Source organism: Branchiostoma floridae, chromosome 17 (assembly GCF_000003815.2).
Source record: "Branchiostoma floridae strain S238N-H82 chromosome 17, Bfl_VNyyK, whole genome shotgun sequence".
Taxonomy (NCBI): Eukaryota; Metazoa; Chordata; class Leptocardii; order Amphioxiformes; family Branchiostomatidae; genus Branchiostoma; species Branchiostoma floridae.
This window is the reverse complement of record NC_049995.1, coordinates 5,577,325-5,603,040: the sequence shown is the minus strand read 5'-3', so window position 1 is coordinate 5,603,040 and position 25,716 is coordinate 5,577,325. Positions and strand designations below refer to the sequence as shown.

Sequence of the window (25,716 nt, the reverse complement as noted above, 5' to 3'; positions counted from 1 at the left end):
CAACCAGATCTTGACTCTGTCACCTGACACGTTCCGGGGAGTGCGACCACACTGGATTGACGTAAGTGCCAATCTTATCTCAAACGTACCACCCGGGACCTTGCAGGCGATCAAGTCCGTAGAATATGTCCACGCTGTTGAGAACAAACTGACAGCGATCGGCGCGGGGATGTTCCACGGTCTTGAGCGGCTGCTAGTCCTGAACTTAGAGGGTAACAGAATCTCCCACATTGCTGCAGGTGCGTTCAGCACAAACACGAAATTGTCCAACCTAGACCTGGCGAGAAACAGGCTGACCTTCCTCTCTGGCGGGTGGTTCAGGTCGACATTTCCATACAGTCTCATGGCGCGTGGAAATGCGATTGCCGTCGTTGCGTTAGAAGATAGGGCGCTGCGATCGAAGAGAATCACCCTGGATAATCCTCCACGCTGTACCTGCGCGAATGACCAGCTGTATGAACACCAGGGGAACAACCTGAAGTTCAAACAGCGGTTCATCTCGGCAATACGGGTTCTCTCCACGACAAGCTGTCCCGCCTCGGCACTATACCTAAATTCTCCCGCGCCAGTCAATCCCATATCACTGCCCTGCCCAGCGCCGCTGGTGGTGATCGTGCATGTTGAACGCAGCGCCGCGTACAAGTACGAAGCTGTTGGCGACGTGTACTGGGAGCAATCGCCCATAGTGTCCTTTGCCTTCCCTAACGGCTTACACCACGAGGTTGACATGACGTACGACACAAACACGACCACACACGACAGTCTGCCGACAGGTAACCTAACCGTGAGAGTGGTGACCGACCTGAAGGCCGAGGGCTGGGTGAAATGTGAGGGTCCACAGAACGTGTTGGGGGAATCAGGAAATGATAGCCTGTGTTCCAACTACATGGGGAGGTCCAGATTCACCCTTTGGCTTGAGACCGCCGAACCCTTGGCCTTCGAGAACACCACTTGTACTGCCACTTCGGCAACTGGCTCCCACACTGCCGTCTTCATGGAGAGCGAGCGCGCACACTCTGGAATAACAACACCCCAAGCCACAGAGCTCTCACTCATGAACACCACACCATTCTCAACCATCATCAGCACCACACTGCCGCTCACAATCAACACTACACCACTGTCCACAAGCGCGAGCGATGATGGCATTGCAGACATATTGTGGTACATTGTGTACGTAGCTCCATTCGGGTACTTGCCACTTGCAGTGTTGGTAGTTCGGAAATGTGTCGTGTACATCTGGCGTAGGCTCAGGCGCAAAGCTCCAGGTAACCCCTCAGGAGATCAAGGCAACATGGATGAGTCAGTGATCAGTCCGTACGCTGAGGGTGGTTTTGATGATCACGACAGCCTGAATGATTCAGAATCAGTCATCAGCCCTTACGCTGAGGGTGGTTTCGCGGACCACCCTGATCTGCGCAGGGCAGATTCTTCTCAGTCAGAAACCGTTCCGTACGGAGAGGCTAAGCTTTGCGCAGCGTATGCAGGCCGCGCCCGCGCGCAGACACACCCCGTGCCGTCCCGCCCGTACAGCACCGAGCGCCCTCGTCAGACACCGAACAGGGAAGGCGCCATCCTGGCTGCCTATGGCCCCAATGGTCGCGACAAGTCCGGCAAAAAGTGCTACCAGCACCCATCCATCCTCCCCAACCCGGCTGCCACCCAGTCCTCTGCCTACCAGCAGAATGCCAGCGTCGATAAGTGTTCCCGCAAGGCACCTTGTTACAACTCCCCTGCCCAGGCCACTGACCAAGAGCGCACCCTGTCAAGCACATATGACCAGAATGACCCTAGAGAGGCCGCTAAGGGTTCCCGCAAGGCACCTTGCTACAACTCCCAAGCCTTTGCCACTGACCGAGAGCGCACGCTGTCCAGCACATATGACCAGAATGACCCTAGAGAGGCCGCTAAGGGTTCCCGCAAGGCACCTTGTTACAACTCCCCTGCCCTGACCGCTGACCAAGAGAACACCCTGTCCAGCACATATGACCAGAATGACCGTAGCGAGGTAGTCTGCAACTTCACACCCACCTCGCCCAGTAGTGAGTCGGGTACTCAGTCTGCCATCTATGATGAAAACCATCGTAGAGGACCCGCCACCGGTCGGGGAAACAGTTACATCTGCCCCTCCCCTGCGGCCAGTGCTGACAGGTCTCCGGCAGCTGCCTACAGCCAGAATGACCATAGAGAGGCAATAAATGACACCCCAGACTCCCCCGAGACAAACAGCTATGAACCGGCTCACTGTGAGATCCAGTGAATACAAAAAACGTCTTGAACGAAATTTGTCCAAAATCAATCTTTCGGCCATTGTTTGAAATTTATATGTCACATTTCTACCATCATATTCTGAACCATTGCAAAAACGTTATTTCTTTGGGGAAAACGGAATTCTATGACAGAACTTAAAACAATAACAAAACCTTCTCTGGATGTCTTAGAAACAGACGGCTGGTTAATATCTTTTCTTCTTTTGGACGAAAAAGATTTTTTGCAACAAAATCATTAAATGCAAAACAAAATCAAACCTATATGGTTGGATAGTTGCGGCGCTTGGAAGTTGATTAAGGTAACAATCACCGGCCATAAGTCATGCAAATCAGATTCTCGTTTGCATAATTGATTACAAAATGCTACAATAGATAGCCTCATTTGCTATCGATACGACTTGGTGTGTTATTTTGGTATAGAAAATCATCAACTGATATAGTGTATGCAAATGAGCGTATAATTTACATTATCAATTATAAACCTTTAGAAGACATGCGTGGCAGTACCGCTTGGCGAAGGTATGAGGTCTTTGAACTTTTACTCTTTGCTGTCCTTTTCTTTTTCTTTTTCTCTTAATTCTTCAAAAACAATTTCAAATCAAACTGACTCAATCGAGATGAAATAAGTGCAGCTTGGATGAACTTTTTTTGTTTCCCCAATATGCTAAAATGATTTCTTAACAGTCTAATTCGATTCATGGAGTGAAAAAAAGTGTTCTTAAATCTGCATTCTTGCTATCTTGACAGTACTGCGTAATTTATTATGTATATGGCAAAGGCCAAAGTCATAGAGACCATATGAATGACAAAACATGTCAAGCAAAATAAAGAAAGACAGATAAAAAGAAAGAATTAAAAAAGAACAACATGCATTCAAATTGGCAGGATCATGGAAATGACAGGGAATGTTTCTTTCTTGTCCATGTTGAGACATCACAATTATATAAAGTTTAACGCAGACTTGCATACATGTACTCTAAATGATACTGCAGATTGGAAATGTACATGTAATCGTATGTTACCATTTTGTATATCATTGGCCCACTCAAAATTGGGGTCACACAAAATTGCACAACCCTCCAACAGATGCAGATATGAGTTGGAGTTATCTTCCTTAGTTTTTAATGTGCAACTTGAACTGCTTTTCCCAGGAAAGCAGCGAGGCCGTAGACACTATTGAGTAGTAGTAGTAGAAGTAGTAGTAGTAGTAGTAGTAGTAGTAGTAGTAGTAGTAGTAGTAGTAGTAGTAGTAGTAGTAGTAGTAGTAGTAGTAGTAGTAGTAGTAGTAGTAGTAGTAGTAGTAGTAGTAGTAGTAGTAGTAGTAGTAGTAGTAGTAGTAGTAGCAGTAGTACTGTAGTAGTAATAGTAGTTCATATTATTTGGGTCAATTGAACACACAATTAACAATATCTTAACCATTTTCCTTGGATAAATGTACCAATTTTCTGAAATTGAAACCACGAAGGAGAATAACAGAGACACTAACCATCTGAATGGCATCTCTGTTACATTTGAAGTGGCTGTGCGAATCATTTTAGTTTTGTCTGTTTTTCAAAGAAAAAGCATACCATTTACACCATCTAAACAAAGACTCTAAAACTAAACACACAGCCTCTTTCTATTCAAACATTGCCTGTTATACTCCTTCCTGGTTAAAGATTATATGTTGTAAAATACTTGTTGCAAATTAGACAATCAAATAAAAATGGAGTAAGTATTATTAACACACATATAAACAAGACAATTGTGGTGGTGCCAACCTATATGTAAACTGATGTTAGCTTATGCTAAAACAAGAATTGATGTTTATGACTTTTAAATGATGGATTTTCTGTAATGTCTATACAATGGCAATGTGCATCTTATGATAAAATGATATTCATTACATTCATTGGTAAAAGAAAGGGACCGCCCTGAAATTATTTCTATTGTTACTAGTCGTACTATAGCCAGTACTGTCATGCCTATGTTCATGTGTGGAGCATTTTTCAACAACAAGCTTAAAGACATCTGTGATTTATACAGATAAGGATGGCAAAACTTCATCACCAAGCACCAATAGTAAAGCTGTATACACACAATACATGCCTGTAACCCAAAACTACGTTCACACAACATCGATAAAGAGCTACACCGTTAGAAACATAACTGATTAACAAAGCCTTTAGGCTATTGGAAGTCAGAGGTACAATTTCTTTCAATTTTGTACCCACATGTGTTATGATGTTCCTGACAACGCCTGACTTTAATTAGGCTACAAAGCTAATTTCAGAAGCGCTAAGAAAAACTCGCTCGTCTTGTTCTGTTTTATTTGATATCACATGAGCAACTGACCTTCTTGGTGTGGTTAGCTGTCTTCATTTATTCCGAAAATATTGAAAACAAAGAAAGTGTGCACACTTGCATTGGTTCAGTGAGTGCCATATTGTTTAACAAAACAAACATTCAGAAGTGTAATTCCACAACATGTGGCTGATTATGTATTCATCGATACATTATCTGTTGGAAAATGTACAAGAGAAAAAGAGAGCATCCCAAATATCAATTAGGTTTTTGTATTGAAAAAAAAGAGCTGTGCAAAGGAAATATATCTCAATTAATCGCAGCTTCATTACTAAACGAAACCTAACAACTTGCCGCCCCCCCTCTCATTTTTATTTACAAGTTTATCTCTCGTAGTCGAGAGAAATGCAATAGGAATAGTTGACCATGATTGAACATGTTATCTATTGGACTGAGGGTGCAACCATTACATGTATCACGCACGTGGGACGGCCTACAACAACTGGGATTCGAACTCGAGACATATTGGCGTGATCTATAAGCACACTGCAGTGCGTGGTCACTACGTATAGCGGACAACAGACCCTAAACGTGTTCTTGTGTGGTTTTGACTTCAGCTTGATATTACAGCTAACCTTTCTGCGATATATATGTTAGAACATTAATACGTCACCTAACAAAGATTGATGTAAAAGGCTGACAATGGCAAGTTATTCAAGTTGCAATTCCATTGATATGACTGGTGTGTGAAGCAACCAGTTGTACTGTATTCTTATTATGTACAATATATCAGTGACATATGCACTGCAACAATCAAAGTTTACAACTGCACTCCTTGTACAATGTATCATATGTACTATAAGAATCTGTGTATAATTGTACTCTATGTGCAATGTGACATATACACTGCAACAATATATATCAAAGTTTACAACTGTACTCTATGTACAATGTATCATATATGCACTGTAGCACTCTGCCTATGGTTGTGTTCCATGTGCAAGACTGCAAAATACAATATACACTTTAACAACCTGTCTGCAATTTTACTCTATGTACAATGTATCACACATGCACTGTTATAACATTTTAGTTCTTGGGGATGCTCTCTTTTTCTCTTGTGCAATTTTCAACAGATAATGTGCCGATGTATTCTATACACAATGTGTCACATGAGCTATAAAAATCAGTGTATAATTGTACTATACGTGCAAGGTACCATATACACTGCAACAATCCTGCAATTATGCTCTATGTACAATGTATCATGATGCATTGTTATAATTTTTCTATAACTGTACCCTATAGACAAAGTATCAGTGTATGATCATGTACTATTTGCCCAAGGTGTCAAATACACTGTAACAATCTGTATACAATCTACAATTGTAATGTATGTAAATGCATCTTGTGCACTGTTAAATCCAGCCTATAAGTGTACTCTATGTATCACATGTACTGCAACAATCAGTCTATAATTGTACTCTGTGTACAATATATCATATGCACTGTGACATGTCGACAATAATTCAAAGGCTCTTATTAACTTCACGAGGCCTTTTACAGACATACGTATGAATCTGAGTAGTGACAATCGTCATAAATGTGGTCCAGCAACAAATATGATACAAATTGATACATTACTCTTGCAAATATCATCTTTCGTGATATACATTTTAAGTATTTGTACCGTTGCACTCGTAAGGAAAACATTCTGCAGGCACCTACTATTTTGACAGTTTTTGTCATGTATAGAACCTGATAGTGTTACATCTTGTCATGTGTACTACTAATATATTTTATACCGACAATGACACATCATATTCAGCGTATGGTTGCTTTGCCTTTGGTACATTTAGATGAACATTTTTATCAAAGGAAAGCATGAAGCTTCTCATAAAAATGGTGGATGTGATGTTGATATTGTGCGGTACTGTCCATGCACATTAACTTTAATGATGTAAAAAAAAATTCGATGGTGATGAATACAATTATATTTGCTTGGGAGCAACCAGTGAATATGAAATGTTAAGTCATGTGCAAATCATTGAATGATACTGTAATATCAATTGAAACATATTAAGTGAGACATATCAAATCGCTGTTGATGACCATAAATGCATTTTAGAGAAATGTAGTTTCTGTGTGAAGCTGGCACTGGAAGTTTGGACATTGTCTGATGAGATCACAAACAAAATATGACCGATAGGGTGCACCACTGCTAACTTAATGTATACCTTAATGATTTGATGTTGATAAATGCATGGTGGTTTGGAACACCACGTATCTGTGATGTATAAGAATGAATAATACTGTAATGGTAATGTAAACATGAGTGAAAGATTAAGAATGTAGTATTTTATGATACAATTTTAAGCTCTATAACCGTACACAAAAATATCAAACATGTAGTATGCTGAATGCATATTATACGTTTTGTATTTATTTTGTATTTAGAAGCTAGTCGTGGAAGTGTGAACATTTTATGGCATGACAAGCTGAAATATGACTGATATTGGCACCACCATGCATGCTGTACTGTAAGAACAAAGAAATGTTAAGGTTGGAGAATAGTAATAAAATGTTTAAGTGTTGAAACCCTCAGCGTCCGACTGTTCTGTGGCGTTGTGTGTGGTAGATGGAGTGTGATGAGTGGGCATAGTTAGAGTTATAGTAGTAGAATGTCTTAAAACATTGAATCACAAATCCTGAGGTCTTAATGATTTAAATGTCAATTTTCAAACATGTTAACAACATTCAAGCCTAACAAAATAACTCGATGATTTCCAAATATTCCAGTTTATCCAGATCGAAGAGGAACACTGTTTCATAAATCATATAGATACAGCATAGGTATGTATGCCCACATAAAATAAATGATACATGCAATCCATTTGCCAAAGAAAACATGTACATACAGATATAAGTCTAAAGACACTGCGTTAGCTAGATAACCCGTAGGAGTAATTGCTTGTTTTGCTATAATTTCTTTTCATAAACAAATAATCAAACATGTAGAAACATGGTTTGAAGGTGTGGTATGTGGGTATGTTACAGTAGCAAAATGTGTCCTAACACCCTAACATTGAAAATCCTGTGATTTTGATAATTTGATGAGTAAGAATAACCTAAATATCACTAGAAGGATAACACTACCAATAAGACTCCGCCCTGCAGTTCCAAAGCAAGCTGCTAGGGGGTCCAAACTTACACCACGTGTCCTTACATAAAAAGCTATGTGCCACCAAAACACCATGACATATCCAGAACATACGACACAAACAACGGAAGTTAAACTGCAGTACCAAGGTCGACCGAACGGAGGTTCAAACTCGTTGAATTAGTGGTCTACAACACCTACCCACAGAAATATTATCATACATGCTGATGTAATAAAGACACACACGCGCGCACAAAAAAAAACAATACCTCCATTTTTCATGGAGGCAACAAAACCAGAAAATAAGATGCCACTAACAAAACATCAACATCATACTATTAGCAACAACATAGTAGCGCTCTTTTAAACAGAAAACATGTCAACATTGTAACCTTTCATGAGACAAAAAATGTCATATGTTTTGCAATAATTTTAATGAACAAATAAAAGCACTATATTGAACACTTTATTAGTATTTTACAGCCTCACATCTTACCATGCTGAAAACAGTTGAATATTCATCAGCTTAACTATAGACTAATAGTTCTTGGGAAGAAACAACAAAATCGTTGCTGATGTTTCCTATTCATTATTCATTACCAAGTGTTACTGCGCCTCTTATGTTGCTATGCTGACAAAAAAGTTGAATAATCATCAGCTTAGCTACAGACTAATGAAGCTTGCGTAGAAACAACAAAATCGTTGCTGATGTTTCCTATTCATGCTGTGAGGATTAACTCCTGATTACCAGGTGTTACTGCGCCGGTAAGAAAATCTGTGGCATGTTTGGGGAGCTTTCATCTTCTGTTTACGAAATAACGAAGGGAGGCTTTGACGTCAGCAGAATGTCTTCATGAATAGTGATTGTTTGTTATATCAGAGGTTGATGACTGTAAATCCAAACTTAGTAAATGTGATATGATATGAAAGAATATTTAAGCTAAGCAGACTACCAGGAAGATAAAATACAAAATAGAAAGCCCGATAAAAACGAATAAAAAATGTTTAATAAAACAGCCAGAGCCTAACCTCTGCTTGGAGAGTAGTGCAGACGATATTTGTCTAGTTTGGGGCTTTTTACATTGGTGGAACTAGTGCTATCCCAGAATTCCCGAATACACATTCAACAATACACATCCAAGATGGCTAGCTCTGTGACCCAACGATTATTACAATAATGATATCAAATATCATTTTCTTTACTTTCCCTTGGGTGTATTTACACGATTCATTACATAATGATTTTTCATATTTACTTCTTAAAGTAAAGCACCAAAGACAAACTTGCTCATGTATTGACGGTGTTCAGCACCAAGGACAGGCTTAATTGTTCATGTATTGATAGTAATCAGCACCAAGGACAGACTTAGTTGCTCATGTACTGATGGTGTTCAGCACCACGGATAGATTTCGTTGTTCATGTTTTGATAGTGTTCAGCACCAAGGACAGACTTAGTTGTTCATGTTTTGATAGTGTTCAGCACTAAGGACAGACTTAGTTGTTCATGTTTTGATAGTGTTCAGCACTAAGGACAGACTTAGTTGTTCATGTTTTGATAGTGTTCAGCACCAAGGACAGACTTAGTTGTTCATGTTTTGATAGTGTTCAGCACTAAGGACAGACTTAGTTGCTCATGTACTGATGGTGTTCAGCACCAAAGACTGTTGTTGCTCATGTATTGATAGTGTTCAGCACGAAGGACAGACTTAGTTGCTCATGTATTGATAGTGTTCAGCACGAAGGACAGACTTAGTTGCTCATGTATTGATAGTGTTCAGCACGAAGGACAAGCTTAGTTGCTCATGTATTGATAGTGTTCAGCACCAAGGACAGACGTAGTTGCTCGTATATGGATGGTGTTCAGCACCAAGGACAGACGTAGTTGCTCGTATATGGATGGTGTTCAGCACCAAGGACAGGCTTATTTGCTTATGTACTGATGGTGTTCAGCACAAAGGACAGGCTTAGTTGATCGTGTATTGATGATGTTCAGCACCAAGGACAGACTTAGTTGCAGATTTTCATGACCTTTTACGTATACCGTATTCATTTGAAGTCCACCATTTCGATTCCACATAAATCAAGACCACTTAAATCTAATGTAGATCGCAATCTCTTCGCTTAGCTTAAAGTATGCCTGCCAAAGCCAGCATACTGACTTAAACGTAATACATAGCAAACGCCTTTCTGAAGGCCTACACAGCTTGCCCCTTAAATTTGATAAAGCTTAACTAAAATAAAAAGTGAAAGTGATAGCGGTCCAGTTTAGCTCACCGAAGAGCTAGTCTTCCACTGGTCGTGACAGAGACGACAGACACTATGTGCATTACTTACAGGTTCATTGTACCGTGGAAATTCCCCTAGCTCTTTTTGTTTCTGTGTTTGTGTGTGTGTGTGTGTGTGTGTGTGTGTGTGTGCGTGTGTGCGTGTGTGTGTGTGTGTGTGTGTGTGTGTGTGTTTGTGTGTGTGTGTGTGTATGTGTGTTTGTATAGTATGTATGTGTGTGTGTGTGTATAGTGTATGTTAAAATAACACAGGAGAATGTATATATGCACTTTTTTCTAAAAAGTTGAATTTCAAAACGGATGAGAAAAATGTAATAAAAAACAAACAAAAAGCAGACTCTCTCCATCTTGCGGGACTTCATTACGGAATTTCAAGCGGAATCCGGTCTCCGACAACTGATAACGCTTGAGCGCTGCCTCCTTGACCTTATTGTAGTCGCTGGCGTCGTCATCCGGCAGTTTACTGTACACTCCTAACGCCTTGCCGGTCAGTAACGCACTGAGGTACGGCGCCCAGGTATTTTCATTTCATTTACTTGCCCGCGCAAACCGCTCGAATCGAAACTTAACACAACAATTATTTTCATCCTCCATGGGAAGCCGCTAGGGGGCCCAAACTTACACACCCAACTATGCTCTTACACAGCTACCTGCCACTGAAAAATCATCACCCAAGCCAGTCCCGAACAAAAAAGAAATCAAAACTGGAAGTTCTGCTACAGTACCATAACACGCCGCTAGAGCGCCCTGCCGTAACGCAATTCCTACCATTTCTTTGTCATGTCCAAACCTACCCACATATCAAATATCAAAACAATCCATCCATGCGTTCTCTAGTTATCATGCTGACAAACGTCCCTTTGACAGAAAAATAAAAAGCGGTGAAAACAAACCCTCCGTCGTCGCCCGAGCCGGGCAGATTTTCAACGAAAAATATACAGCCGATGCTCGGGCGATGTTGAAATTCTGCAAGCTCTGACCGATCTGCAAATTCGGCCGGCGTTTTATGGTCGACCAAAGATTTCATGGTCAAATATGGGATACATTAGCTTACTCAAAATTACAAGAGCGCCCGTGTATTTTTTCCGACAACTACTACTGTATATCTGTGCGATTCAACCTCTGCTTGGAGAGTAAAATTAGCTCTCGTTGTTCAAAACTGGTGGTTCAAAGATTCGGACCACATAACAAATTTCATGGTCAATTTCTTTTTCTTTTTGTTTGTGATTTTGATTTTCATTAATTTTAACCCGTTAGTAACGTTACCAATTTCAACGTTCGCTTCTTAGAAAACACTTTGGTGGAAGACCAAATAAACTGTGAAACGTCATCTTGGTTTCTTCATCATCAAAATTTTATCTTGATTTCTTAGACTTAAAAAAAAAACATACCCACCAAAATTTATTATGTCAATGCACTGTAATGTTAAACTTTTTCAGTGTTTCTGGAAAAACAAGGATGCTAAGAACAAATTTTTTTCCTATTTCATCAAAGCCATATTGCATGATGCGTTTATGGATCTAATCCGAAAACTGATGCGATCGTGCAGAAGTTTAGCATTAAAAAGTTCTGTCATTATAAAATCTAACGTTAGGTGGCCAGGACTGAGGTTAAAAAGATATCTAAATAATGTCATATCGTCATATTCTTTACTTTCTTCCTTTTAGTTTCACCAAGCTTTTACCATTGGTGAAAGCTCCTTAGTTTCAATATTCTTTGACTTTATAATTAATTGACTTTGAAATTATAGAGCATTAGTTTGCATTTTCCGATATCATGGATATAGTCTTTTCAATTCACGTCCAATATTTGTTCATTTTACAGCTGCTGTGTACGTTTTACATTACGGACCATTTTTTAAAAATCCAAACGGACAAAAATTGATGCGCGTTTGGATGTTATCCATATAATCCAATCAACATGGCCTAAAAAAATAGTATCTCCGGTGTAAATCTCCCATGAGCCTCTCCGGGAACCCACGTGACTTTCACGTCCAGGAAGTGAAAGATTGCCGAGAAAAGAACCAAAAATGTGAGTAAAATTCACTTTTATTTATTGTATTCGACAGTTTTATGTTGCGGAAATGTTGGAGTCATTTCTTAGAACATATTCCTGACGATTTGACTATGTTTATAGATCATTTTCTGTCTTAGTGTTACAAAAACGTGACTCATTCAACGATGGTGAAATTATGGGGGAGGGGTTTTTAGTGTACTTTGGTCACATCTTTAAAGGAATTTATTGCGAATAAACTTAATCAAACAGCACGCTACTTTAGAATAAGGTGTAAAATGCTTTTATTCCAGTTTTTCGTGATGTAGTGAATATTTGTAAGACTTTGTAGTGTTCCTCAAATCGTCAAATTGTTAATCGGCGGTTCGCCCCCCTCCCCCTTCCTGTCTTAAGGGCGATGACTTCATTATTAAGGTTGACATAATTACGTTTCGTGGGTTTACATGTTAGAACACTAGATCCTTAAATATTCTTTACGTTTCTACGAAATATTGGGTATGTTTTTACACTCGTGAGACATTTAAAGGGGAACATAATTTGTATGTTAGAATTTGTGGAATTGAGGAAGGATTGAAATGCAGTACAAGTATGTAACAGGAAGTGGCGAAGTGATGTGAGGTATGTGTAAACTGACACAACTAGTCAGGAATGTGGAATCTGTCTCTGTTTGCTCTGGAACCAACTGGTCTCCGGAAGTCTTAACTAGGTGTTCTTAAGTTCACTTGTCCTATTGGGCAACTTAAAAATTTTACTTGCCCGAACGAACTTTTCACTTGCCCAAAATTCAAACGTCACTTCTTTTATATGCATTTTCACTTGCAGCAATAGAGTTCTTATTATTGCTTCTATTTTTCTATGTTGACCATTGTTTGATGTCATGACTGTAAAAAGTGATAAGTATATGAAAATCTCACTCAAAGGAAAAATCTTACTTACCCGATCGTAGGTCACGCACTTGCCAGATCAGCATTTTCACTTGCCCTGGACAATAGGGCTAGTGGACTTGTCCAACCCTGCCTTTAATGTGCTATATGGCTTTTAGTTTAATATTATCAGGTAGAAATGTGAAATTATATTGATCACAGTTTTGTTCTCTGATTTCCTTTGTTCTATTTTCTTGAGGCAGACACACGGCAAATCCTATTGTAAACTTGGAAACTTTGGAATTTACAATGTTTTCTCTGTCTATTAGTATGGATGTTTACAGTTTAATTACTAGTAAGATCTATGGTACAATTTAATACTGCAAGGTTTATAGTCCTTGGTTAATCATTACTAGTAGAGTTCTTAACTCATTCATGGTCTTTGAAAAATGTAGATCATTCTTTGTCTTGGAATATGCAAGAGGGCCCCCAAGGGGGGGTACCGACAACGCTCTACGCTAAATTCGGGAGGGCCGGCTACGTAATACGCTAAATTATGGACACTTTATTACGCTCTACGCTAAATTACGAAATTTCATAATGCATTATGCAAATTTTTATTGTCTTTTGGCTGAACTCCGCCGACGGCAGAACAGGTGAAGATGAGATCTAAACAAAACTGATAATTCCATCAATAAGATTAAAACTTAACTTTGAAAGACGTCTTGCTGGCCAAAGGCGGCGACAGCAAACTTCTCATGTGACGTAATTTTCAGCACTTGTAGCACCGAAAGCGGAGGCGCGACAATCCTAGGCCGTCCGGGGTCATGCTCCCCCGGGAATATTGTGAAATCCTGACCCTCTGAAACGCCATTTTATGCATTTTGAAGGACAAATTTTGCTCACAGACTAAGCTTAGTTAAATAGCATCCAATTAGAAATTCACATGGTTTTAGCTTTAAGCTGGGCAACGCCCCCAAACATCATTTTCAGATTTCGAGTGCCGAAAGCACGAACAGTCGAACTGTCGCAAGGTAGGTACGGGAAAATTTGGAAATTTTTACCCTCTGAAACACCATTTCCTGCATTTTGAGGGGCAAATTTTGCTGGCAGGCATATGCTCAATGTAATGACATTTCTGTCAGAGAAACGTCTTTGAGGGCGAAGAGCGCCGGAGAGTCGTGAGCGCCGGAGGCCCAAGCCGTCGCAAGCCTTGGCAAGGGCCGCCTGGCGCCCGGAGAAAAATTGAAATCTCGACCCCCTGAAATGCCATTTCCTGCATTTAAGGGGCAAGTTTTGCTTGTTAACTCAGCTAAGGTCGGTAAAAAGATTTCTACTAGTTGGGGGACGACGCTCCCGCAACATATTTTCACCATGTCCACTGCCGAAGTGTTGATTCATAGCAAGGAATGTCCGACGAAATTTTGAAATCTGGACCCTTTGAAACGCAATTTCCAGCATTTTTGCGGGTAAAATTTGCCGGTAGACTAGTTAAGTTTAATGAAACTTTGATTACGCTTGACGAAAAATTAATATGAATTACGTTTTACGGTAAAATCCGGTTAGCTTCTACGTAATACGTTGAATTAAAGGGGCCAATATCGCTCGACGCAAAATGCACCGATTACGCTCTACGTTGAATTCGAACGGTCCCGCTACGGAGTACGTAGAATTAAAACCGCCGATTACGCTCTACGGAAAAGGGCTTTGGGGCCCCCATGCAAGGGTATGACTTCTTTACATAAATGTTGAGCTCTGAAGATTTTAAGATTGAAACACATCTTATTTTTAGACAGAAAAGTACAATGTACCATTGTGGCATTACAAATACATGTACTACTACAGTACTTATTATTGTCTAGTAATAGAATATTTATAGAATTATTATCTGCTGTTAAAAAGCCAGTGCTGTAAACTAGTAATACTAATAGTATGATATGATAGTATTATTAGAATGACATGTTGTTAAAGTGAAAACTTTTAAAACATACCAATTAAGATATTACGAAAAGTAGTTCAAAACACCACTTCTGCATACATAGTTGCATCAACCTGTGATTATGCTAAGAAAATGTTTGAAATGTTTCATAACTATGAAGAGTTACAGTAGAATTATGGCAGTAGTATTTAGACTTATGGCAGAATTATAGACAGATCAACTCAGAACTCCTGACCTTCAGTCATATTTACAATAGGAGAGGGATATGCCCATATAAGGGAATGTTGAGAGGTTGGCTATACCCAGCTGACAGTACTTGGCTGCTTGCTGTAGGCTGAGATCACTACTGATTACTGTCTGGTGTAGTAGCACTTTATCTTGACAAAACCTGGGCAAATTGAAGTTATTTCCTTATATCTTTTCTGTCTGTAAGGACATGGTTGGGGAAGCAACACAATAATATAATAATTGTTGTATCTTTTGTTGCGACCTGTACTGAACCCAGTGGGTATGTATGTACAATAAAGGTCTTCATTCATTATTGTGCACCGAAGATATTTTTGCGATAGTGATAGTTGTGTCAAACACAATTCAACTGTCATTTATTATAAGGTGGTGAGATCCTTATCATTAGTTCTGTCATACTTACAACCTACTTTATTGAAAGGTCTACAACAGCGAAATTGTACAATGACTCAAAAATAGTTTGTCAGATAAAAAGTTGCCTTTATTATGAAATGTAGTGGCCAGGAAGGTTGAATAAATGTCTAAATACACACAATACGCAATATGTTATACACATGTAACAATGAATTCTTCATTAGTTTTTGTTCTTTCACATCTTCTTTGACTTTGTAATTGATTTTGGCATTCTTTTGCAATATAAGACATAATTTTTATGCATTAATTTTGTGTTTGCTCACTTCACAGCTGCAGTGTGGTCCAAAAGTTGTTGTTTTAAGAGGGGGGAATAATCAATGGCCTTACAAAAAAGCACAGAAACTAGAAAGGCCGACATTTGCTTAAGAGCAAATACAGCATATTTCAGCCATACCCCTTTCCACGCAACATTGGACTGTTCCAAATCACCCCTGCGCAAAAATGGAACATCCTCTTAACAGTACATTATCCCCCAAAGTGGACTGGTATTGTGAATTGATTCCAGGTAAAAACAGAGCTTGCTTCTATTTTTCAGAAAATGACAATAATCACACCTTCCATTCAGAAAATTTTCATCATGACTGAAAATTGTTGAATGACTTCATGTGATGTCATTAACAATTTTCAGTACGATAACTAGGTGTAAGTTTAAAAAAGTATAAGCTCCTTGTGATGTGGGTACATTTATTATTGCAGTGAACTTTTTTTATTCAAGTAGGGCATACGATTTAATAATTATCAAGCAGGTGCAGGTACTGTAGGAGCGTTTGTTTTCTTCAAGCTGTAAAACTGTTAAACTGTTTTACTTTGTATGCAATCAGCCATCGAGCCTATTCTTATTTTAGTTTAACAACTCAGTCCTGCCAGACCCGGAAGATACGATTGAACCTTGTTCGAGGATTTATTTTCGTCTGTCTGGTCAGTCTGTTCATACCCTGGCGCTGAGAGTGTTTTATTGGGCTGAAACTCTGGCAGTTTAAAGTTACTTACAATTTAAATGTTCAAAGTTTATGTCAAACAACAACAGCACTAGGAAATGTGGCCACTATAGACAGGTGGTCACTATAGAGAAAATGCTGATCTATTGACTAGGAGCCATACGTTACACATGATTTCAGTACACTGATCATTAATCATATAAACATTGCACAGGTAAGCCAATTGTTTAGATGTACAATTAAGTTCAAGTAATTCTGAAGAGAAATATTGATGAGAAAATAATCATTCTCTCTACTGTTTAACTTATAATTACGTATCAAAACTAAACGCAGATTTTCTAACTAACGCACCTTTCGCCGACTTCATCAAAGGACCGCCGGCTATCAATCAAACACGGCTGTTGATTAGACTTAGAGTTTCAAACAGTCATGTGCTGTGTGCCAGTTGACAGCGAACTTCATGCTACGTGATGTTTTACATTGCTTGGACCTTCTTTCCTACAGCGGTGCTTCTACAAAATATTTAGACTGTAACACTGAGTCCCACATGTTTTATAGAATAGAATTTGACGCAGAACAGCATTTTTTGCTGGGTATTTTTCTTGAAACATGTCCGTGGGAATATCAGCGAGGCGGCGACGTAGGGATATCAGACCGTCAACAAAAGTCGCACGGCGGCTAACGGCGCAGCGAAGATACTAGCGCTATAAATAAGCGCTTCAACTAAGGATGGCAACCCGTACAATATTTTTGTATACTGTTGAGCTAAGTAAAGTTTGTTGTTTATGAGGTTTTAGTTGTCTTTGAAGCTTTGACCCGAAATATTTTAAAGTCAAACTGCTGAAGAGAAGTAAGTGACTGCTACGATTATCGTAGATATGGCCCTAAAAAAACTGATAAAAGAAGCCTTCTCAATAGTCTAAAATGCAAGAGCTTCCGGGGGGGCCTCTCCCACCTGGGTCCCCCCCACAGTGGCCCTGCCCCTGGACCCCGCCAGGGACATTCGGCGGCCCCCGGACCCCTGTCCGACGCTTTGAAAAAATCCTGGCGAGAAGTCTGTACGGCCTGAGTCTTCAAGTTAACGTATTGTGTGGCCCCGCTTATGAATATTAATTAGCCTTCGCTTTCCTCTTCGCTGATTGGCTGAACCATTAATTGAATTAACTCTTCCTGCCGGCTAGACGCAGGTGCAGATGTCGGCTCTGTGGGGTGAACGTCCGAAAGGTCATGGCATGGAGAACGAAAGAAAACCAATTTCCCCCAAAAAAAGTGCTGTAATTAAGCCTTTTACAGTACTTTATGCCAAAAATTTCACTTGGATCATTTTACCAACTATCTTATGCCTATCTATACCAAATGTTACTCATACCAGGGTACAGGGGTGCAAAATATACCGTTATAAGACCGTCAACAACAGTCGCACGGAGCTAACAGCGCAGCAAAAATACCATCGCTAGCGTTTCAACTTCGGATAACAAGTTATAAGTACTGTTGAACTCAGTAACGTTAAAGTTTGTTTTTAGTTGCCTTTGACGGTTTGACCTGAAATAGTGTTACGCTAAACTCCTGAAGAGAAGTTAAGTGACTGCTGCGATTATCATAGATATGCCCCTAAGAACTGATACAATATAAAGCCTTCTGAATAGTCTAAAATGCGAGAGCCTTAGGCGGGCTTGGCTCCCCCTGGCGGGAACACTGCTATATGCGGGATCATGAGGCCCCGCTTATGAATATTAATTAGCCTTTGGCCTCCTCTTCGCTGATTGGCTAGGTCTTTGATTCAATTAACTCTCCGGCTGACGCGCACAGGTGTGGCTCTGTGCGGGGTCACGGAAGGTCACGTCAGGAGGCCAAAAGAAAACAAATTTCCCCTCAGAAAAGTTCCAAAATTAATCATTTTAAAGTTGTTTATGTCAAAAATTTTACTTGAATCTTGTTACCAAGTATCTAATGCCTATCTATACCAAATTTCAGGTCATTTAATTGTAATACCAGGGTACAGGTGCCAAAAGTGTCCTTTTTTGGTCAAAAATTGGCCAAAAATCGCAAAAATAAGCATTTTGTTGCACTGTACACCAAAAGTGTTATTGAATTTATATGAAGGGATTATCAGGGCACATCTCTGTCAAATTTCAGCTCATTTGGTCGTAATACCAGGGTACAGGGGCCAAAAGTGTCCTTTTTTGGTCAAAAATTGGTCAAAAAATCGCAAAAATAAGCATTTTGTTGTACTGTACACCAAAAGTGTTATTGAATTTATATGGGGGCATTATCAAGGCACATCTCTGTCAAATTTCAGCTCATTTGGTTGTAATACCAGGGTACAGGGGCCAAAATATACAGTTTTGGTCTAAAATTGACCAAAAAATCTCAATAAAATCATTTTAGAGGCAGATATGAAAAAACTGAGAAAAAACATCAAGGTATTGGCCCATTCTACCCCTGCGCCAAATTTCAGGTCATTCGGTCCAGGAACGGCGGAGATGAATTACTTTGAAGATTTGACAGGAGAAAGAAGAAGAAGAAAGAAAGAAAGAAGAAACATTACGAATACAATATATTTCACCATACTATGTATGGCTGAAATATAATAAAACATATCAAGCCTTGTCATCAGTGATTAGCATAAAGCAGCTGTACCATGATACTGTAAGTCTTGAAATGTTCATGGTGGTTTTATTGTCACGGATTTAGCAGAAATTTATCAAGTGCAAAATTTTGATAGTTACTGTAATAATATGCGTTTCTATTTTGTTACTATACTACGAATTGTTTCTAGCTGTAATATGAAATCTGCAAAATAACTGGACTTACAGTAATATACAAGTTACCGCCACCCCCTTAGTAGGTAACAGGTGCATCAATTGGAAAAGGACAGTCACACATGATGATGCCATATCCTCTCTTTTACCTCACAAAAATTGCAGTTATGCCATTTTTTAAAGGCCGTCAACCACTGCAAATAATGATAATTTCATTTCTATAGTTATGATATAGATTTCAGTGTTCTTTTATTTGTGATAGGCTTGGTTCCTTCCATAAATAAACAAGTCAAACTTTGGCAATAACATATGAGAAAACATGCCAAGCTTATTAGTCATTACTTAGGTTTCATCAATGAGACCGTCACCACTGTTTTTATGGACAGCCTGCATGTTGTTAGAAAACAAGATATTGCTTTGCCATATGGCCTCATACTTAAGCTTACTAGAATCTACGTACTAGACATAACAGTCACTTTTGGCAGTGCTTACGTGATCAACTGTCACCGATCCATGGCAAAAATTTTCCACACCTACGGTAGAACATATTAGACCTATCAGTCACACAGACCCAGCCCAAATGACACAACTGTCGCTGACGGCTATTTTAAGTCCCAGCTGTTTTCTTGTGTTCTATGTTTAGCAGTAGGGCCTTGTTGGAGGGGACCATTGTGGTGGACTTGTCGGTTGTGGTTGTGAAATCTCGATTTATTCCTGTATCAACTGTCAAACGTGATTTTGTAAGGCTGGTTTTGAGAGGAAAATCTTCCAGGTTGGGCGATACATTTATACTTGTAGTATTACTGTGTAATTTTGGAGAAATTTTGACTGCACATGCAATTGTGTCACTGGGTTATATATTGTGACAGTGAAATTGGATGAACAGTTCTATTTAGTATTTGATACTTTTGATGCTAGAAATCTTTCTACAACTACATTATATGTGATTTCAGAGTGTTGAATTTCATTGCTCCGTGAGCACAGTTTTTTTAAGTATCAAGTAATATTTGAAGTAGTTTTGAATAGTAAGCATTCTATTACATGCCTATGTAGTAGCTAAGCTTGTTTTTTTCTGGAGGCCAATAATATGCATAACATTTACACTATATATCATTGTGTTTTGCTTTACTATGATTAGTTGGAAGTCGTGTGTCCATTTCTTGGTCAATGCTATTTTGACTTGAGAAGATTTTTTATTGCATGTCAGTAACATCTGTGAAGATATTTCCAGTAATGCTAATTTGGTTCCTAGTTTTTTGACAATTTTTCCTTTTCCTCCTTCCTATAACTTTGTTATTTTCTTTAGCATCTCTTTGAAAAATCGTTTGCTCTGTATTCTTTCACTCACTCACTCCTTATCTATCATTCCCCTAGAGACTCTTCCCTGTCCTTTTGTGTATAAGAATCCGAGCTTGTGATTGGTTAAGAGCTGGTCGTAACCATGGAGAACAAAAAGTTGTTACGCATCTCGGAGCGGTTGGAGAAAGTCGCTGTGCAGTTGGAACTGGTGCTCGCTCTTTTCTTTCCTGTCCTTGCACTTTCAGTCTTTTCTTTAAAATTTGCACATACACGATACAGATTTTCTCTTAGCCTATGTGACATCCTAGTTGGTTTTCCATGGCTCCCATACAAACGCTTCTTTCAAACTTAAAAGTAAAACCCTTTGGTACCACCCGGTTATAACGAGGATCGTGTATTATAATCCCTAGAAGTAAACAGTGTTGAATGTGTGTAGCATGGGAATTACAAACCTACTCTTCAAGCAGAGGTTAGGATCTGACTGTTTTTTGACGTGTTTTTTTTTGGTCGTTTTTATCTTGCTTTCTATGTCTTGTGGCCGTGAGACATCAAGAAAGAGTGTAAAATAGAAAGCCTGATAAAACTACTGAAAGAAAGGTCATAAAACAGCCAGAGCCGAACCTCTGTTTGGAGAGTAGCAAAACCTAGAAGGTACATGTACTAGTAGGGGCAACTTCTGTTCGAGGTCAGTGGTCAAACTCTTGACATCTTATTGGTCTGAAACTCTGGCAACTTAACCATTAATGGTTCATATGGGAGCTTTGGAAAATCATCTATGATAGCACTCATCAAATTACTTTGCCTTGCTTTCTGATCAGAGAATGCATCTATAGTATAAGTAGTAGTAATTTTCTTTGCACAACAAATTTAATTTTTCTTCCTAAATTATTCATGCCATAATGTACATTCAATTTGCCACTTGATTTGTATGCTTACTGATCAATGTTTTGACTAAAAAAGTATTCCTTCTTCTATTCTGCATGTACTTTCCTTATACTTTTTAGCTATAGCTTGCACTATATTTTGACTGGCTTCTATACGCACATCCTAAAAGCTATCCTGTTCTTCCTATAAATTTTCATTTCTTTTCTTCCGCCATCTTTCCCTCCTGCAATGTGATTGGTTAGAGTTTTGACGCCATGTTGGAGGAAGGCGACATTGACCCCCGCACGTTTTCGGACAGCGTTAAGAGTGGACGCAGAAGAAATGAGATACCAGTATGTGTCTAAGGGTTTGAGTTTTCTCTGTCTGCACTGCCTGCTTTTTGTAGTACACTATTATCTCCAAGCAGATTCTACGGTGCCATATATTATACACATGTAGTATCAAAGCTGGCCAAGGAGTATAGCCGGCCAAAGGGAGTCAAATGGGCACTGGAGATCTGCCTTTACTCGAACAGGGAGGAGCATTTCTATTGAATAAAGGTGTCTCTGCCCCTCCCTGTGCTATATTAACAGCTACATGAATATCCGAGGTGCTAATGATTTTACGAGCAATTTGTATCTTAATTGGATAATTTCATTGACCCGCGCACATCCCTGTAGGAAATCCGCGCCAAACAGGAAGGAGGGCAATTAACACCTACACAGCAAGCACAGTTTGATTAGGCAACAATTGGATGTTAATAGCCTTTTGTGAAGCCGAATGAATGCAGATTCTACAGTGGGTTTGATACTATATTATGCCACCGTGGATCTGCTTGGAGATTAGTACACTAGAGGGTCTGCATGGTGGTCGCTAGGGGTGGGTACCGGTACAGAAAATTCAGGTCCAGGTCCGGTTCAGGTCCAGTGGCTCAGGTCCAGGTTCGGACCTGAACCTGGGCCTGATTCAGTATGTCAAAACTTGTGAAGGGACGATACTCACAACAAAGGTCTATTTCACAACAAGACATCTGTTTGGTAGAGTATCATACTCACTTTAGCGTTTTAAAATCCTACAACACTTAAACTGCCTCTGTACGATTGACTGTAAAAGTGTTTTCTTTCTAACATATCAATATATCCACATGCATTTGTCTATCTATCTCTTTACAACTTGTATCAAATAATATCAGTGTAATTATCAGTATAATATCACACTGATATTGTAAATGCCACTTGCAAATGCTTAGGTATGGGCATGATGTTACGGTATACAATGTACATGATTATTATGATTATGAAACAACTTGTATGTGCTACGCTTTAAGTTATCACTTTTTCTTCAGTTTAAGTTCACGTATAGGCCTTTAGCGTTGTCCAAGTGTTTTAGGACTTGTATTAGTGTTACTGTTAGAATTGTCATTATAAATGTAGCTACAGAGCAGAAGGTTACGTACAGTGTAGTTTATAATGATAAGTATTTCAAACTAGAAAATATTTCAAGTTATCTACAATATAACTTATCTATCTTTTGGCTTAAGCTTAATGATAACAATTATTCAATATCTGACAGTTGATAACTAATATAAATGAATCAATGGCCATGGGATGAAAGCACAACATCAGCATTTTTATTTGTCTGAGGGTATTTTATGAGATTCTTGAGCATGTAATATAGTATATTTGGATGTCTCAAACATTTTCTAGATATATATTCAAAACTGTTGTCTGCATTCTTTTTGTATAATTATTAATAAAAATTGGCTTGCAACTCTGTGACTCATATGCATGTACATAATACAGTTGATAATTTTTCATTTCTATTGAAATTTGACACGCTTGGTTGGAACCCAAAGGGGATTCCAAACATGGGTAGCTATAGTCCTCTGATACTGCGGCGAATAAATTAAATGTTAAAACTCAATAAAACATTGAATTTTTATATTGTATAAAATGGTAATTTTAATAGTTTGGGGGGGGAACAAATTGTAGCTTTAGACATTTAATTTTAGCGGTAAAAACTTTGTTTTCTACTCATTCTAGCATTTTAAACAACAGCATCATTCTGATCGCTTGTCCCATAGCTTTCCTAACTTATTAACCAGTGTCTTTCTCTTTTTCTCTACAGTTTTACACGATGTCGTCCGACCTTGCTGGTATCGTGAAGCGGTTAGAGGTGGTGACGTCCCGTCTGGAGGCGGTGGCGGGCAGTGGCGGCAGCGGTGGCAGCGCAGACGTTTCTGTAGCGGAGGACAGTGGATGTAAGTAAAGTTCACAAACAGAGCTGCTCTCTTTCCTGTCTAGCAACATATGATTCACTTAGATTCAAATAGGGACCTGAGTGTTCTAGCCAGCCTGGAACTTTTTTCCGTCCCCGTAATTTTGAATGGAAAGCCTTTCAAAGGTGCAATGATCCCAGGGGGGCCAGGAGTATGCTCCTCGGGAAAAATGTTGAAATATAGACCCTGTGAAATGTTATTTCCTTTATTTTGAGGGGCAAATTTTGCTGGTAGACTCAGCTTGGTTCAATTGATATCTTTATGACGATTTTTGTCCATCACATGATAAAATGGGCAAAATTTGTATCTGTCCCCAGCTGCAAAATTCCGTCAAAGGACGGAAGGACAGGCGCTGGCTAGAACCATGATAGTAACCTATACCCACTGCGCACACATTGGATCATCCGTATGAGTAATGGGGACAGCGCCGAAGTCGCGCAACGGAGCCTGATTCGTCCTCATAGCCTATAAAGACTGTGGGTGGGTGGGTGGGAAGAAACTCATGCTTTACCAAACATGCCCCTGTTTGTCCGCCACTCCTTCCTTAACCTCCTTCGTCAGTCTCCGTCGTGCTCCTCCGGCAAGTGTCGGACGAGTCCGCTGTACTGGCAGTGGGCACTTCGCCCCTCGTGTACTTATATGGTATGAACAGGTGTACTCATTAGTCTAATCCAATCAGTGCGCAATGGGAATAGTAACCTATACCCACTGCGCACACATTGGATCATCCGTATGAGTAATGGGGACAGCGCTTCCGTCGCGCTACCCGTCCATTCTTGTCCTCATACGGTGCCGCCCAAATACCTAATTCCCCTACTTTCACGTCCATACCCCTCTCTCATCATCCCCTCACTAACCCATTCTCATCCCCTTCCTCCATCACTTCATTCGGTATGACCTGTCATTCTCCTTCCATCTCTTTCGCCCATATACACCCAAAAACGACGCTTATGAAATACTTGTTCACTTTGCTTTATTAATCCACTTCTTACATAACGTGGCTGCACAGCGTTGCCATTCTATTCATCAACAAATGTATGTTAACCACACCTTAGCGAAACAACGGTGGAGCCCAAACATTTTCGTAGAATATTACATTCATACCAAAAGAAAACGTAAGAAAACCTATGAGTTGCAACACAATGCATTTTCCTAGTTGCCTTGCAAAACGAGCGGTTTTACTCTACAATCGACTTACGACAGACATTGCTGGCCCCATTTGACTAACCCCCCGCCTTGCACTACAAAATCGGGGTTAAATCCAAGAGGTTGTTTCGGGTCGAGTAGTCCTCGACCGCCTTTGCTACCTCCTCTGAGGCCAACTTTGCGGTGGCTCCCCCTGGCCTCAACACCTTCGCAATCTTCATATAGTGCGAGGCGGTACTCTTAGTAAACCAGCCCACATGGGACATGATCTGTTCGTCTGTCGCCCCTGCCATGTGCAAAGATATGGCGCAACCAGCCCTAGCCCCATGCAGCCTCTCCCCCTCGTATATACCTGCTTTCTGCATGTACCTTTTAAAGGCCTCATCCACTGCTGAAGTGGTAGGGTGATCCTCCAATACCAAACCCTCTCTGGAAGTCGCCCGAAAAAGAAACCCACCTTTCAGGGCAATCCCTAAATGCTCCGCCATGTTGATATAGAAATTTACAGCTTCCACTGGGCATGAGTCGGGGTCCCCTGTCCTCTCTAAGGAGAAAATATTCTCTCTTCCGTCCCTCAGTGTTTCCCCCCACACATGATTGAATAACAGAGCGCCGGACGACAACCTATATACTTGCTCCGTTCTACATCTCATCAAGTCAGCCACTCTGTCCCCCGCGAAAAATACTGTCTTGAAGATTGCCTGATCCCGGGCTCTTATGAACTTTTTCACTGGGGATCTTTCGCCCTCGATGGACCGAACAATATAACCACACAAAGTGATAATCTTTGACAAAAAAACCGGTTTAGCTTGTTGTGGCGCCAGGCCCTGTCGGAGCTGCTCTGCTGTAACTGCCTTCAAATAACTTTTAACTTCCCCACTAGCTGCCGGGTTGCCTAACCCCAACCTTTCATCCCAGTCACTTCCCTTCCCATTCTTGGCAAAGATGGCCCTCA

The 25,716-nt window shown here is 40.0% G+C and overlaps 1 protein-coding gene across 10 annotated transcripts in view; it reads left to right on the top strand.

Annotated features, from left to right (window-relative positions):
- Positions 1 to 11,880: 11,880 nt before the first annotated feature.
- The window catches only part of LOC118404580 (adenylyl cyclase-associated protein 1-like), a 44,190-nt gene continuing 30,354 nt past the window's right edge, over positions 11,881 to 25,716 (top strand). For 5 of the 10 annotated variants that reach the window (XM_035803762.1, XM_035803759.1, XM_035803760.1 and 2 more), the window contains exons 1-4: positions 19,790 to 19,946; positions 20,549 to 20,681; positions 21,601 to 21,690; positions 23,465 to 23,597. In XM_035803762.1, coding sequence (XP_035659655.1) covers positions 20,616 to 20,681; positions 21,601 to 21,690; positions 23,465 to 23,597 — 289 coding nt within the window. In that variant the 5' untranslated portion in view covers positions 19,790 to 19,946; positions 20,549 to 20,615. Of the gene's footprint in view, positions 12,031 to 19,789; positions 19,947 to 20,548; positions 20,682 to 21,600; positions 21,691 to 23,464; positions 23,598 to 25,716 lie in introns of those variants that run through there. The other 5 variants (XM_035803769.1, XM_035803767.1, XM_035803763.1 and 2 more) reach the window with 4 other exon arrangements.